This window comes from Suillus paluster, assembly GCF_016628075.1.
Source record: "Suillus paluster strain FC165 chromosome Unknown EDB91scaffold_2, whole genome shotgun sequence".
Taxonomy (NCBI): domain Eukaryota; kingdom Fungi; phylum Basidiomycota; class Agaricomycetes; order Boletales; family Suillaceae; genus Suillus; species Suillus paluster.
Genome location: NW_024537562.1, coordinates 655,723 through 670,545, shown reverse-complemented (window position 1 = coordinate 670,545; position 14,823 = coordinate 655,723). Strand labels below are relative to the sequence as shown.

Sequence of the window (14,823 nt, the reverse complement as noted above, 5' to 3'; positions counted from 1 at the left end):
ACCAAACCTTGGGGAAGGGATACATATTATGTATAGATTTGGGTGATACACGCGAACCAAGTACCATAAGATACATTAAACATAGGGCGATATAATCTGACCAGCAGGGGCTAAACCAACCAAAAGACGAGGTTATGCATAGCAGTCCAAAGCGACTGTACAAGCATCCAGGAGGCAACCGTAATTATCTGCTACGGTAGCCTGTTTTAATCTGCCGAGGATGGCTTCATGAAGAATATCCCGTCTATACACGATAATCAACATCAACAGCCTTTGAGACATAAACAATTCACTCACTGAATAGGGCCGTATGCAACTTTGACGTCGCATTGGATGGATTGTATTGATATAGGCCAAGAAGAGAACGTCCGAGTGTCAAATATGAAAGATATTAAGGCCTTCGCCTTCTTGCTGGGGAACATGACTGTTACAGTGGCAGTGAACCCGGATTCGTCGTCGGCTCTGTGAGCGATGGCGACTGGGTACTTGATTGCGACCAACTTTAACTGGGCTAGTAGTTGAGAACAAGCAGACCAATAGTCTCCTAGACGTTCAATGATCTAAAATTGTTTGATTTCAGTATGAGTTTGCTTGATACCCCGAAAAATTCCTACCTGTCGAATGCTGAGACCTCCTTTGGATCTCGTAATGAGCGAGCTCGCCGTCTTTAGTATCAAAGGGCTAAGAGCGGGGAATGCATCCTTGTACTTGAGCTTCGCACTCTGGACTCGCTTGATCGTAACTTCCTTGACAACTGGGCAAAAGCTCTCGCATGGGACAGAAACGTCGTAAGACGATGCATATCTGAATTCAAAGAGCTCTGGCAGGACTTTTGTGACTTGAAGCATGTGAAGATTCTGGAGGGCTTCCAGCTCGTCTAGCCACCACGTCAGCATTGTATTGGATCTTTGAAGACACCGATTTGCTACCTTTCAATCTGAACACTTCGGCATGCGTGCTGTTCTTCTGCACCTGAACTTGCCGCTCAGCCACCTGTATAGCATTACTGGTTTCAAGCTTCTGAGCTTCAATTTCCTCCAGTTTTTCCTGTAGACGATCCAGCTTGGCTTTACCCTCGTCGACGTCTGCTCGGAAGGCTTCGAGCGCCACACTACAAGGATCCGCTCAGTCAACCAGGACCATCAGAATTGAGAATATTCACCTTTGTTCTTGAATGGTCGTTTTCAGCTCATTGAGATAATCTTGGTCGCAGTTCTCGAGTTCGGCGACGTCGGCCTGTTCTTGCTCCAGCTCGCGGAGAAGATTCTCATACTCTTCGTTGAGAGCAGGTACAACTTCCTGGGTTTGACGGATGATATTTTCCAGAACTTTGGCATCCTGTCATCATAAACGTCAACACAAAGAAACTGGAAGGGATACTAGTCATACCGCCTCAAGGTCTCGAAACCCTTGATCCGCCTTCTCGTACAGTTGCTCAACCCACTGCATCTTCCAGTCGTACCATTCTGACTTGGCTTGTGCATGCTTGTTGACCTTGATGAGCTTGAGCTGATGAAGGAGCTCATTCTGGCCTTCTTCGTCCGCCAACACAAATTCTTGGAATAACTCAGGAGTCATTTTGAGAGCCTCCTCTTCTGCTTCTTTGTAGATGCCTTTAATTCGCTCGATCCAGACCTGCAGATCTTTACTGACGTGTGTGTATAACTCCAGCTGTGGCACGTCGACCGCCATTGCGATCACATATTCAGATAGAGGGATCTCACTTTCCGTGGACTGCCGCCTGGAAGGACGAAGGGCAGACGGGTGCACGGTAGAGCGACGAGGGGCAGCAATTTCAGTCCATGAATCGTATCCCGGTCATTTCAAAGAATTGATCTATGGAAATTTGTGGGCCATCTTCAAGAGGGAAATCTCCTTCAGCAATATCTCCGCGCCATTGCTCAGTGGGGTTGGAAATCTCCTCGGGGATAGTAGCTGATGGCGTTAAGTCTGAAGTTATCTCCATCCCCTCATAGTCAGGTTCTGGTTCTGGTTCTTGTCCAGGGCTCGGTGGTCGGGGGGACGCGCGTATTGGTGTTGGTGGTCGCGGCGAATTACGTGAAGGACTGTGAGTTCGAAGGGAAGGAAGTGCAGGGGACTCTCGCGCGGGCGATTTCCTGAGCCGGTCAACAAGCAGCGAAGCCTTCCCTATCTCGCGAACAGGAGACTCTCCGGGTGGAGAGTCGTGCGGCGGTGCCGCGCTAGTCTCAGCTCTCACCACCTCCTGTGACTCTAAGTTCTCCGCCGTCTCTCCAGTAACATCAAACCTAGTCCATGGCTCTACGCCACCGCCTGCAAAGGAAATGCTCTTCCTGCCCATAACTACGACCGCTCTCTTGGCTGGGGAGGCCGATACAGGAGAAGCAACGGGCGCTGCTCCACCCATGCTTTTCCTCTGGGCAAAATATCCTGAAGGACGGCGGAATCCAATAGATGGACGTTTAGTCGGGCCAGAAACCGACTTTGCATGTACTTGGAACGGCACCTTCTTGCTTGGGGAGAGTCTTGCAGGCATTCTGCTGAACTGCGTGGATTGCCCCTTGGAGAATTCATTCGATGGAGCAGTCAGTTTTACCGGGCCAGCTAGTTTTTTGGCGGGACTGGGTCGGTCTTCTGATTCTGAGTCATCAACGACGCTCTGGGCCCTCTTTTTAGGCGAGGGGCGAGCAACAGGAGGGGCAAAAGCTGCGGAAAATTTGGCTTTGCTCGGCGATACGGATTTAGTAGGTGAAGGAGGACGAGGGCGGACTGGTGACACTGGAAGTTGTCCGCGAGGTGTGAAGGAAAATGAGGATGGCTTGGGAACCGTGGCAGGTCGTGGAACAGGAGCGGGTGGCAATGCATTTATGATCTCTGCAGATGGTAGGGCTGGTTTGAACACGGCTGGTCTAGCTACTGGCTCCTCATGAACATATTCCTGTGGTTCGGCCTGAGAGACACTCCCATGAGCCTCAGATGTTGGTTTTGTTGAAGAGGACGAAAGGGCCGAGCCTTCGGCGTCAGGCTGGTCCCCACTTGGCTCCTCCTGACTGTCATACGTGGACGTGATCTCCATAGTAGAATTCCAATCCCCGGTACCAGTACCAAGACTCACCCGACGCATAAGCTGAGTGACGTTGATAGTCTGGTTGCCGTCGTTCTCGACATCATCATGTGCAAAGCTATCTTCGGAGCTGGTGAAACTGTGGTTCTGCTGTTGTTCAGATTCTTCGACATCTATTTCATTTCCGAACCCGAGAGATTCGCGAGCTGCTTGGAGCCTCGTGAGAGCGTCGGTAATCTCCATGTCTTGTCCCCCATGTTCGTCCTCTTCATCGGATGAGGGGACATATGGCGTATCACCAGAGTGGGTTATTGATCGAAGAGCAAGCCAAGCTTCACTTGGCGGGACAGGTGGACGGATGAGGGGAACTGTGAACTCCATTGGCTGAGAGACGTCGCCTTCAGACACGAATGACTGAGATTGGCGGGAGTCTTCTTCAGTATATGACTGATCGGCAGGAGTCTGCTGCTGACTGCCCTCGTCATGATTCTTTGGTGGCGAGGTTACATTTGCAAGGGGTTGACGAGAGGGTGCAAGTGCTAAGGAGCGTCGCTTTTGGATATTGGCCTGGATGGCTTCAGTGACTTCCATGTCGTCGTCGTCGTCATCAAAGTTTAAGTCATCATCCGCAAAGTCATCGTCAACACCTGTCTCCTCATTTTGAGCCCGTAGATATGCAGCTGGCCCAAAAGCTGTATCATCGGAGTCCATATCCATGGATTCCTCTCCTGCACCGTCACTGAAAGCGATGGATCGAATTGAACTTCGACGACGGAAGTTACTTGCCCCAGGATACGCATTCTCATCCGTAGGGCCTCGTTCGACTGCATCCTGCATAGGCGAGGACTGCGGGGAAGCAGTGCTATTCGTATTCTGTTCCTGTGTTTCAAATAGCCGAACATGTGCCCGGTCTGCGAAGCTGACGCGCCGTGCAAGAGATTTTCGCGTGTTTTCGTGAACATGGGTAAGATCCATGGATTGTGTGGCATCATCATCCTCCTGGATATTGACTGCTGCTTTGAGGATACTTTTCCGGGGAGCCTTTCGGACTGTAAGGAATACGAATGGCAGTCAATAATATGACTTACCAGTGAGCGACGCGCTTTCGAAGCAAGATTGATCTTGTCGCCAGGTGCAATTGAATGTGCTCGCCGCTTCTTGCCTGGATGAAGAGGTCGATTCTGGTTGGCTACCGCGATAGATTTGCGTCTGTTGGGTGACCCTCGAGCGCCATTAGTGGACATATCCAAGTTACGTAGGTACAAGCCAAGATCAACCAAGAAATGTTATCGTTATCGTGAATGAGCCCGGGACACCAAACGATATGTGGAACAACCTATTGTACTGAACACGCTCACGTGATACAGAGTAGACGCGTTTCATCACATGATATTATCTCTTCGCGATTGTTCTTGAGCCTGGAGCCGTCGAGCTACATACTTAGGCATCTGAGCTTAGATGCCCAGATACAGTATCATTTCATACTTTAGTGTATACAGATCACGCTTGAAGAAATCAGTAGATCATCGATCATCAACTTAAACGCGTTATCCGTCCTGATATTCTTGCTTCCTCCACCCTTTTGCGCATTTTTCTCCACGGCTCCAACTACTTGTTCCAGTTCTTCCTCGGTCACTACAGCCTTCTTACCCAGTTGCCTTGTATGAGGAGTCAGTCTTTTCTCAAATCCGTAGCACAGATCCCACCTCTTCTTTTTCTTCGTAGTGTCAATGTCGCCTTTCCCTGGCACGAATACAACATCAGGACCGCCGTAAGCTGCCCGTGCCTTTCGATTGGGTAGAATCGTGATAGAGTCATCAGCGCCACCTGTGTCATCCTCTAAGAGAGAAAGATCTTTGATCTGTTTCTCCAACAAAGACACAGTGCGAGTCGATCGACGACTAGCTTGGGGTGCTGAACTCCCTGCTTTCCCTTTTGCCAAAGGCTTGACGGCGCCTTTAAACGGCCTAGGCTTGGCCGTAGCTGGAGGGGCGTAATCGTCGGACTCGTCATCTTCACTGATCGGATCGTCCTCCACGCTCTCTTCCTCCTCTGTCATCTCCTCGATTTCGCTTGGAGCACTCGCATCAGCCCCCTCCTGATCGGTGCGCATTATTTGGTTGGAGGTAAGCTCTAACCGTTCTAAGGGCTTCCCCTTGCCGTCAAGAGGCGAAGAAGATCGGCTTGCTTCTGAATCGGACGCCACATTATCATCTTCAATGGATTCTACGTCCTAAACCAGAGTCAATTCCGAATTAACAACGGCGTTTGTTCTGATTGAACTAACCTCATCTTCAATTTCGCCCGACTCCTCGCTCTCCGCTATATCTCGACGCTTTTGAGGGGAACCAATCAGTCCAGCTTGGTGTAGCATATCGATCTTGGCATCCATTTTGCGCTCATTGCGCTCAACCTGACAAGCGCTGTAAGTTGATGTGTTATCGTTGAGGTCTAGACTTTACCTCGCTCATAAGCCTCTGGTTGTAAGTCTTCTCGATTTCGCGCATTCTTTCTTCCATCTCCTTCATAACGTCTTCGCGGGTCTCCGCTTCGACGATTACGCATCGCATCTCTGCCTCGTAAAGCTGCGAACGACGGATTGTTGAACAGATACGGTCACTATTGATAATGGAACCGTACCCGCAGACGCAAGTCTTCGATCTCATCAAACAGGGCATCCACTAGCGGATTGATGGGTTCATCATCTTCCTCGTCACTCTCGCCATCTTCCCTCGCCTCCTCATCCTCTGTATGGAGCGAATTGATGGAGGATGCGCTTTGGAATGTAATGACGCACCTTCTAGAACCTCAAGGTGTGCTTCGCTGACCTTCTTATTAGGGAGAAGGCTTGATATTGTTACCTTCCTGGTCACCGCCCTGGGCGGAGCTGAGTTGACTGTACTACGCTTGCCCGGATTGGTCTGCACGCGGGGTACGGGTGCGTTGTTCACGGTCGTTGAAACTTCCCTCGCAAGTGCAGAGAATTTCATTACATGAGAGTTCTCTTCAAAACCCGTATCGTAAGGGTTGATGTTGACGATCATCACCTATCATTAAGCTCTGCATGAACTGCTTGCAAAATGTTCCGAATCGATGACTTACGACTCGACCGTCGCCAACAAAGTAATCCATTAGTACCTCCGTGAGTTTGCTGTGCCTGAATGGCACAACCGCCAATGCCCTCTTAACATCACGAGTGTCTGTCCGCCCAGGATTTGCGAGGCTTTGTGCGAGACGCTTTTGGTTGGAGCGCATGACCTACCGAAGATGAAATGTGCATATACTTACTAACCAAAAGAGTAGTCATCCTACCTCCATGCATTGGCCAAGGACCATGAGAGACTTATTGATGTTTCCGGCCTCCTTTAGACGATCGCCAGTTGTCTGCGTATGTTTGGTTCGCTCCGATCCTGCTAGATCCACGAGGGTCAACCGCGATATCTGCAGAGAGCTTGGGTCCTGCGAAAATTATATGAACAAAACTATGTGTCCGAGATCCGTACTGTACTTACATCCCTGTCACCCCGGTGTCCTCTTAGGACCTTGACAGTGACCATACCATGGCTCCGGCTACTTTGGCTGTTAGCCAGCGTGCCGAATACACGTCTGTGCAGTTGTCCTAGCTTTACAAGTGCCTTTGCTTGTGCAGCACTAGTTACCCGGAAATATCTCAGTCCTGCAATGTACTTCCCCGCGCTTCCCGGCCCAGTCTCGTCTAATGCGTCAGAGGCAGGTGAAGGTTTAACAGTGAGAGCTTTACGCGTCAGCAAGAGCGGATGGGCAGCTTGTGCGTTGGCATTTGAGCGAGGGATCTGTGACCGCGACGTATCTTCTGTCACCTCCGCAAGAAGATCGTAAACCTTCTCATTGTATACTTCCGCGTAAGACAGCCAGATAGAGTACTCGTAGTTGCGGTCGAGCTTTATTGTTGTTGGATCAGTATCGATATCATCCGTGTTCGAGAGATGTTCCGCAAGGACTTCTGCGAGTCGTGGCTCATCAGTTGGCACATCGATGTCCATGGGGGGCAGGAACTCAGAAGGATTAGCTTCTTCTACGCCATACAGCCTGATGGGCCTGAACTAACAATACTTCATGAAAAGTCATGAGGTTATGTCTATTGATCATTACTCACTCGACCATCGCTGTGCAGTCCTTCCACGCTGTTGAAAATCACGTCAAGTGTTCGCGGTAGGATACCTGCAGAATCTAGACCATTGCCTCCTTGGATTGTATACGTCTTGCCCGAATTTGTAACCCCATATGCAAACAATAGGCCATTCTGTCCATCCAGGAGATCGCGCACAAGGGGAAGCGTGGTTTTTGCGAAGAACTCCGCCTGCTGTGTTTCTGGCAGGAAAACATGTGAGAATTTGTAGATTGATGAAGGTGCAACGGTTGAGACACGAAGGTGCGGTCTGGAGCTGCCCGCACCATCATGGCTGGGATCTGTCATTCGTACAGACGTGTCGGACAAGGGGGTAAGATATGGCATAGACATGGGTTCGTCATCCCCAAGGTGGGGGCGGATGCGCAAATAGGCCTAAAGAATGTCTCAGTACACGAAGAAAAACCAGTATTCATGATCTACCATCACGGGTTCGCGCTCTGCAGTTGATGCGTGATCTGCCCGTGCTTGCCTAGTATCGGTCACCTTCTTGACAGCAGGAAGCTTGGCATCAGGTGAATTAGCTCGATTGATAAGAGGTTTTCGACCAGTCGTTCGTGCTTTTGATACCTCAGTTTGTGTAGTAGTTTTGCTTGGAACTCTTGCTCGAATCGCCTTGACCCCTGGTGGAGGGCTGGGAGGTGGAACTGGTGTCTTTGTTCGGGTCGACGCCCTCGTCGTTGTTGCACCAATCTTTGATCTTGTGGCCATTTTGTTGCGATTTTACCACTGCTCAGTACGGCCTCTGCGAAGTTGCGGAATGGGTTGAAGTTTTGACACATAAATAATCAGATGTGCCACACGCGCGCCAACGACGCGTCGCACCACGTGATCCTTTCGATTGTCCTCTCCGCCTTCATGATACCGACGCCAGATCTTTCTCATTTGACTGGGCATGACCTCCAGCAAGTGTACGATCCAGCAGGTGCATACATAGATATACACTGTACTGTAGTCTCTAAGCTATCTAGTAGAGGACACATTCTTACTCCTGGACGCCCTCGAACAAGAGGCTGAAGAGCTCAGGAAGGAACGTCCTCTGATTTGTCTCGAAGTCGGGTGAGACTTACCTTCTACATGCTATAAACTACTGACTGTATTTCAGGTCTGGATCAGGATGCGTGTCAGCATTTCTTGGAACGATACTGGGACGACCTCCTTCTCGTGAGTTCGCATTCATCATTCTCAGAGCGGAATTCATTGGCAATATACTAGTTTACCTCTGCACCGACATAAATCATCACGCCACCCGTTGTACCCTCGCAACAGGGAAACAGAACAAGGTACAACCTGAGTCTCGTCGACGCTTTGACTGCACTAATGACAACTACATAGTAGATAATCCTGGATCCAGTAACGTGCTCGCTAGCACGACCCTTCTTATCGAGATTGCACCACGCAGTCGATGTCCTGCTATTCAACCCCCCTTACGTACCGACAGATACAAATGAAGCATCGAGTGCTCAGAGGAGTGCTGATATTACAGGGTCCTGGGCAGGGGGAACTGATGGAATGGAAACTACCAATCGTTTCTTACAAGACGTTGAGGTACCATCTTTCCTAGTGCTCTGGAGCGCTATTAACCATGCCTCTCAGTGTCTGCTATCACCGCGAGGTAGATTTTATTTGGTTGCTTTGAAACAAAACGATGTCCCAAGCATCCGGTCCAGGATGTTGGAAGACTTTGGTTTAACCAGTCAGGTAAACTTATCTTGTCCTGTAGGTGAGTATACGCTTACGGATTTTAGATTGTTATCGAACGACGGGCGGGGAAAGAGTTTTTAATAATTATTCGATTCGGACGGATCCCCCTACCTGATTCCTGCAGTGGATAGTAGTTCAATTACATACGCATTATGATCAGACGTCATGAAACCTTTGAAAAGGGTACCAGTGAGTTTGCATCATAAAACTAGCAGTCCATAGATCGGGAATTAAATATGATGCCGGACCCAAGCGGGATATCGCGAGTTGCGTACGCCATAAATCGCCATAAATCAACTGTCCTCATGCGATCCTGGTCTAAGACCCCTGATGCTGAACCTCGATGGCGACGCCTGCAGCTGTGAACGATCAGGGGAAGCCAAGGACGCATCTCGCGCTAGTGGATTATTCTCTGCATCAAATTCGAGACGGATGCGGGCTTGCCCGCCACCTTGAAGCTCGACGGTAACCTCAGCAGCCGTCGACCGGCCAACTTGTATGTGCCGCCAGATCTAATTAAGTCTCTCAGGAAGATCATACCACAGCCAAACATGTCAACGTACATCAACCTCGCCCTGAGCTAACTGCTTGTCTTTTCCGAGCGTCTTATGATCATGAATCCAGAGGTGCAATTTTGGCGTGTGTGCGCTGGCAGCGAAATTGAAAGACTCGTTCCTAGCGTTAAAGATGAGAGGCGAGGCCATAAATCAGGGAGGAATGTCTTACCATTCTGGTGATGATGTCTTGTTACCATGCTTTGTTTTGAACTCCTTGTCACCGACACGTATAACTGCGTACGGTTTCGCCTCCGCCATAGATACATCTTTGGCACTTATCATCGTTACTCTGAGTGTTCCAGGCTCTGATGGTGGGCCCGAAGCTGAAGGAGTACGACTCAAGGAGGGGAAACTAGTGGCGGTAGTATGAGAGGTGGTGTCATCGCCTGCGGTCTGCTCTCCTATCGGCTGCGATGCTTGACCGGCGGCAATCTCTGGCTCAGCGTGGAGGGCATCTAACTTTTCATGACTACCCCCAAAGTCCCTTTTGAAGACATTACCAATGCCACGGACGACGCCCTTGCCAGCACCGAAGGGCAACGATCCAATCTGGGTCATGGCGCGGCCCGCACTAGAGAAGGTCGAGGTCGCCTTCCGGCTCTTGGCAATTATCTCCGGTTGGAAGAGCAATCGAATTGCGACCTGTCCTTTTGCACCGTGCTTTTCTGAGGAGAGCTCGATCATCTGTTCCGAGGCCACGAAGGGTTCAAGATCACGCAGGTTGATGGTACCACGCCCAAGACTCTTGGATTGCTCGAGTTGATTCCAATCAAAAACTTCGACGGAAAAGTCAGCTGCCTCTCGAGATGGCTAATATGCAGTTTAGCGAAAGAAAATTCTCGATGAATGGCAGATGAGCATACCACATTAACTATGCAATCTTCTGACCAATCAGGGTTGAGAGTTTTCTTCTTGGTTTGAGATGTGAACACCTTCGTGCCATTGAGAGTGAAGACGGCGAACGGATCAGATTTGCCTAGAAAAATGTGTTAGCGCGAGCACAATGTGCACGCGGTATAGCTTACCTGTCCTGTCGGCAGCGCGAAGGTCCTTTCCAGACAGAAGGTCAACTCGGAGCATGCCTTGGTCTGTAACAAAGGAGGTATAAATGATGCACCGCGTACTTCACCGATGCTTACTGTTAATACTCTCTCTAGGCAAGAGCTTCACTGGGACAGGCACATAGCGGGCTTCAATCTCAACCGTGGACGAGCGGCCATCCGCATCTGTGAGTGTGAATGACGACCGACGATCCTGCAAAATATCAAGTAACTACATCTACATCAAGAGCAGACGGCTCACCAGGGTGGCATCTAAGAAAGCCTTGGCATCACCCTTCCATTCTGCTATAATGTCATCCTTGTCAAGATCACTGCTCTCATTCAAGCGCAGCCAGACACGACCAAAGTCGAGCTCTTTAAGGAAGCCTTCACCCACGTGCGACCACTGAGCATTAGTACCTTGTGATTTCAAGGTGCTGAAAGCAGGCCAATACGCGTCATCCAAGAGCACATCAAGACGAGCTTTCTTCTGCAAATGACCACCTATCACGTTAAAGATGATGACACCCGACTCTTAATACGCAAATGAGCACGACTATGGGCCTGATGGGCGTAGGTCACTCACGATGCTTAAACAACTCTTCCTTGCTGAGCTCGATGCCTTCTTTTGCAGAATCTTTGCCTTTTTTTGCAGAATCTTTGTCCGTCGGTGATGGAGCTTCGTCGTCCGGTTTTGCATCCTCACCCCCATCGGCTCGCACAGATTGGGGTGGGCCATGCGTCCCTGCCCCAGTCATTGGACCATTGACGGTGACATATCGCTCCTCTTCTTCGCTTGAGGAACTGCCGATGCTGCTTGAACTACCCTTATCATGAATGCGCTGGGCTTTATGGGCGGCGATCTGGATCTCGTTCTCGCTTGCGTCAAAATGCACATGCTTCAAATTCAAAGCTGGTACAAATTCAGCTCTGTAGTGCAGGTGCCCTTTGTACGAGTTGTTGTCGATCTTAATGGGCTCAGCAATATCCTTAGCGCCGGTTGATTCGTAGCGGTACTGTGGATCAGCTGGTGACTCGCGTGCGAGATCACTGACATGCAATTCCACCGACCCAAGGGAGCGATCCTGCGATCCTAGTCAGAAAGACGTGTGAATCGATTGATAGTGACAAACCTTGGTTAAATGCTGGTAATCCATAACTTCCATGAACATCGACTGATCACAAATTAGCCTAGATTCGAAGAGGGGTTGAGAAACTTGCCTCTCTCAAGGAATGAACTTAACGACACAGATGAGTAAGGAAAAGCAGCAAGACATGCAACTACCTACCCGGGATATAGATTATCTGATCCCACTCGGGATTCAGATCTGCAGTACAAGGTGATTACGGCTCAGTCACGATTGTTTGCTACGCACTGTTGTTGATGACTTCGGTCCTCCCAAGAGTGACGTTGTTGACCAATATTCGAACATAAGGATCACTCTGGAACGGACTGTCGTTAGTTGAATCCTTCTAAAACAACAGATGTGCATCACTTTGCCGCCCAAAGTCGCTTCCACGTTCCTAAGAATCGATCAGTCAAACCTGCTGTCTCATAGTCCCCGAAGGAAACTTACTTGACATCAATCGCCTTCTGCAACCAAAGTCTAACGACACCTATCGGAGGCACATACACATCCGCGCCGCTCAGGGCGCCAGCCATTTGTAGCGGCTTCCATTCGCAACTGAGCCTGATCTTACCGCTCTTGCAGCCATTCAGGGGCCACCATTGCCTGACAAGAGTGGGGTCCGTCTGGAGAAGATCGACCAGTCGGACAGACATGTAGCCGACCACAGGATCTCTAAGGAAGTCTCGCTCGTCGATCACCTTGATAGTGATGACTGAAGACGCCTTGTCTGCGCAAATAAACTCAGTCGGTGATTCCCAAATAGGATTGTTCGTGTGCTTCATGATCTGAGATTTATGCGTGTGGGAAGTGCTATTCCCAAGGAAGACCTTGACTAAGGGGTTCAGATCGCCAGAAAGTGATTTCGTAGCATCGAGTTCCTTAGCCTGATGTATAGTCAAGCGGACAATTCCAACATCTACGAAGGATGATAAGTCTTGACTAGTAGACGAATCGCGAACGCACTTGTTCGAGGTAGAATTTCTTTGCCGTCGACGGATTGAGGCCTCAAAACGGGGAAGTAGTTGACGTCGAAACGAACCATTCCTTTATCCTTTCCATCTTTTAACACGGGTAGTTCCAAACCTTCCTGTGTTGCGTCCTCTAGTAGCTTCTGCAGCTCGAAGGTGGCAGCGCCAAGAGGAGTGTCCTTGCGATGATCGTTGTAGTCAAGGAGACTAAGCACCAACGACTCTTGAAGGGAGTTTACCAGAATAAACTTTGTCTCCAACCACGTTGGGTTGTATCTGGAGGTATGCGTGAGGCCGAGGAAAGTTAAAACATGAAAAGTGCTAACGTGCTCTGCTTATGCTTGGTTCTCGCAAGTTCCCCGCGGTTATTAATGCTGATGCTGACGTAGGGATCAGGAGAGCCTCCACCAATCTTGTTGGCCTTGAGTCCGCGAGCGGCCTCGATAGTGACTTGAACAACGCCGATAGCTGCATCAAGGGGTGCACCCGAAAGAAGTTGTTCAAGATTGAGAGTGAACACATTCGGGTCGTACATCATGGGACCGAGCGTGCCGTGAACCATATCCCGAATGAAAGTCTGTAGACCAGGAATCTGATAATAAGGTGAGCTCGAGTCAACGATGCTGCAGCGTACCGCTACTTACGTGGGCTATGTCAAATCCAAGCGACTCGCCACCCACCGGTTTAAGCACGTAGTCGATAACAGGCTTTTCAAGGAAGCTGATATCCACGATCTGCACATGAGGGAAATTCGCCATCAACTTCAGCCTAATCCTCATCAAACCGCTGAAGGAGATGTTCTCGAGAAGGACGGGCATAGAGGCTGTGGCAAGACCTTTGCCCACGCGAACAGATAGTACAATTTTGGGGTTTACTTTTTGCGCTGCTTGACGGGGAGTCATGTCCGATGTATCACTAGGAGTGAAGGAAATTCCCCAATCCATCATGACAATATCGTCAGGAGTCCTTGGAAATGTCCTGACTTTGTCTATATGGGGAGCCTTCGTCCCAAGGGTGAAGGTTGTGAGGCGCAAGGAGTCCAAAAAGGCAGGAGTGGTGGTACTCAAGATCTGATCAACAGAGGCGACGACCGTAGCAGAGAGAACAGGCTCGTAAATGAGCCAGAAACGGTCCAAGAAATTGTTCATCCACTCAGCGGATTCGTGCTCGGACGCAAGGCGTGTCTTGACCAATTCCCGCTGAATGTCATCGCGGGCACACCGGCGGACACGAGTCATTGAAGTCATGTAGTAGGTGCTGCAGATGGACAGCAAGATGATCAGCCATCCCCAGCCGAAATTGAATCGGGTCAAGAAGTGAGAGGCGAATACAGCCTATACAACGTCACGTAAATGAGCGTACTGCGATGACCAAGCCATGAGTGCCAGACTTACAAAGAAGATAAGAGCAGCATTGTGGTACCACTGGCCATAATATTGCTCAGACAAGAAAAGCTGAAGTATGTGTTTATCTTTCTCCTCGCCTTCTTCAAGCGGAGGTGCATCAATATTTGCGACAGCACGCCAGCCAACTTTATACCAATCCGGAATCGCTGGAGTGACACCAGAGGGATATTCGCCAGGTACTGTAGGTGCAGAAGGAGTGGCACTGCCCGCTTTCTCCTGTTCTTCCTTGGTCGCGTTGTCCGCGTCTTCCACTGTGATGGTAGGAAGGGTGCCTCCTCCAGTGGCATCAATAGATGAGTCTGATATAAACGTTACGTTGGGGAGACGTAGCAGAGAGAAAAGCGTACCCTTTTCGCCTTGCGCACTTCCGTCCTGCTGGACAATGATACTTTTCAGTCGGTCACTCTGCTTCCCCGCAGCAGCAGCCTTCTGCTGGGGAGAAGCGTTTGGGTCAAAGGAGTGAACAATGGCACCTTGGGATACATCATGTTTGATGATGTTGTGAAGATGAGTTTCAGCCTTTTCCTGAGCATGTTGTACACTACCATTGGAAGGTGCGTTCGTCGCCATGTCCAAAGGGTGGAAAGATAAGGAAGAGAAGAGAAAGAAAAGATAGGATCAATTGAGTCAGCTCAGAGGAGAGAGCTAATAGGGTAGTAGGATAGACTAAGTAGTGTGTTAAGGAGCAAGATGTAAGGAACATGGGGGAGGCGAACCAGCTAATATATAAGTCACCCTTAGGCTTTAGCCGCCGCTAGCGTCATGTCATGTGATCAGGTCAACGTTCCGATCGAGATTCTCGGAACC

The 14,823-nt window shown here is 49.8% G+C and overlaps 5 protein-coding genes across 5 annotated transcripts; 1 reads left to right on the top strand and 4 right to left on the bottom strand.

Moving 5' to 3' along the window:
* Nucleotides 1-132: 132 nt before the first annotated feature.
* Nucleotides 133-1,797, bottom strand: EDB91DRAFT_1042483 (Spc7 kinetochore protein-domain-containing protein; the record flags this gene model as incomplete). Its single annotated transcript, XM_041312996.1, has 6 exons — nt 133-244; nt 298-560; nt 615-877; nt 930-1,111; nt 1,163-1,338; nt 1,390-1,797. Coding segments are annotated over 6 exons (1,404 nt in total), but the record flags the coding sequence as incomplete, so codon positions are not given.
* A 913-nt stretch (nt 1,798-2,710) lies between these two features.
* On the bottom strand, nt 2,711-4,287 carry EDB91DRAFT_1042598 (uncharacterized protein; the record flags this gene model as incomplete). Its single annotated transcript, XM_041313008.1, has 2 exons — nt 2,711-4,084; nt 4,132-4,287. Coding segments are annotated over 2 exons (1,530 nt in total), but the record flags the coding sequence as incomplete, so codon positions are not given.
* A 213-nt stretch (nt 4,288-4,500) lies between these two features.
* EDB91DRAFT_1214191 (kinesin-domain-containing protein) lies at nt 4,501-7,964 on the bottom strand. Its single transcript, XM_041320791.1, has 10 exons — nt 7,635-7,964; nt 7,179-7,586; nt 6,556-7,125; nt 6,356-6,502; nt 6,146-6,301; nt 5,841-6,090; nt 5,684-5,790; nt 5,506-5,628; nt 5,331-5,456; nt 4,501-5,276 (listed from the first exon to the last, which is right to left on the bottom strand). Exons 1-10 carry the CDS (start codon nt 7,920-7,922, stop codon nt 4,530-4,532), a joined length of 2,922 nt encoding a protein of 973 aa, XP_041183683.1. The 5' UTR covers nt 7,923-7,964; the 3' UTR covers nt 4,501-4,529.
* Nucleotides 7,965-8,069: 105 nt separating this feature from the next.
* Nucleotides 8,070-9,046, top strand: EDB91DRAFT_1233763 (S-adenosyl-L-methionine-dependent methyltransferase; the record flags this gene model as incomplete). Its single annotated transcript, XM_041321138.1, has 7 exons — nt 8,070-8,136; nt 8,186-8,270; nt 8,317-8,375; nt 8,427-8,494; nt 8,550-8,759; nt 8,808-8,912; nt 8,960-9,046. The coding sequence occupies 7 exons, from the start codon at nt 8,070-8,072 to the stop codon at nt 9,044-9,046; spliced, it is 681 nt and encodes a 226-aa protein (XP_041183682.1).
* Nucleotides 9,047-9,208: 162 nt separating this feature from the next.
* On the bottom strand, nt 9,209-14,586 carry EDB91DRAFT_1242184 (C2 domain-containing protein; the record flags this gene model as incomplete). The annotated part of the gene is made up of 17 exons (XM_041322164.1): nt 9,209-9,427; nt 9,479-9,590; nt 9,642-10,282; nt 10,336-10,448; nt 10,498-10,560; nt 10,612-10,726; nt 10,775-11,046; nt 11,099-11,597; nt 11,646-11,737; nt 11,802-11,840; nt 11,889-11,955; nt 12,009-12,036; nt 12,090-12,558; nt 12,606-12,886; nt 12,937-13,202; nt 13,255-13,944; nt 14,005-14,586. The coding sequence occupies 17 exons, from the start codon at nt 14,584-14,586 to the stop codon at nt 9,209-9,211; spliced, it is 4,548 nt and encodes a 1,515-aa protein (XP_041183681.1).
* Nucleotides 14,587-14,823: the final 237 nt, after the last annotated feature.

Bases quoted from the DNA above. Each gene is read 5' to 3' on its own strand.
- EDB91DRAFT_1214191 (XM_041320791.1), bottom strand. From the start codon at position 7,922: ATGGCCACAAGATCAAAGATTGGTGCAACAACGACGAGGGCGTCGACC. The intron at 7,587-7,634 runs GTAGATCATGAA...GACATTCTTTAG, and splicing joins CAGAGCGCGAACCCGTGATG to GCCTATTTGCGCATCCGCCC. The intron at 5,457-5,505 runs GTAAAGTCTAGA...AGCGCTTGTCAG, and splicing joins ACCAGAGGCTTATGAGCGAG to GTTGAGCGCAATGAGCGCAA.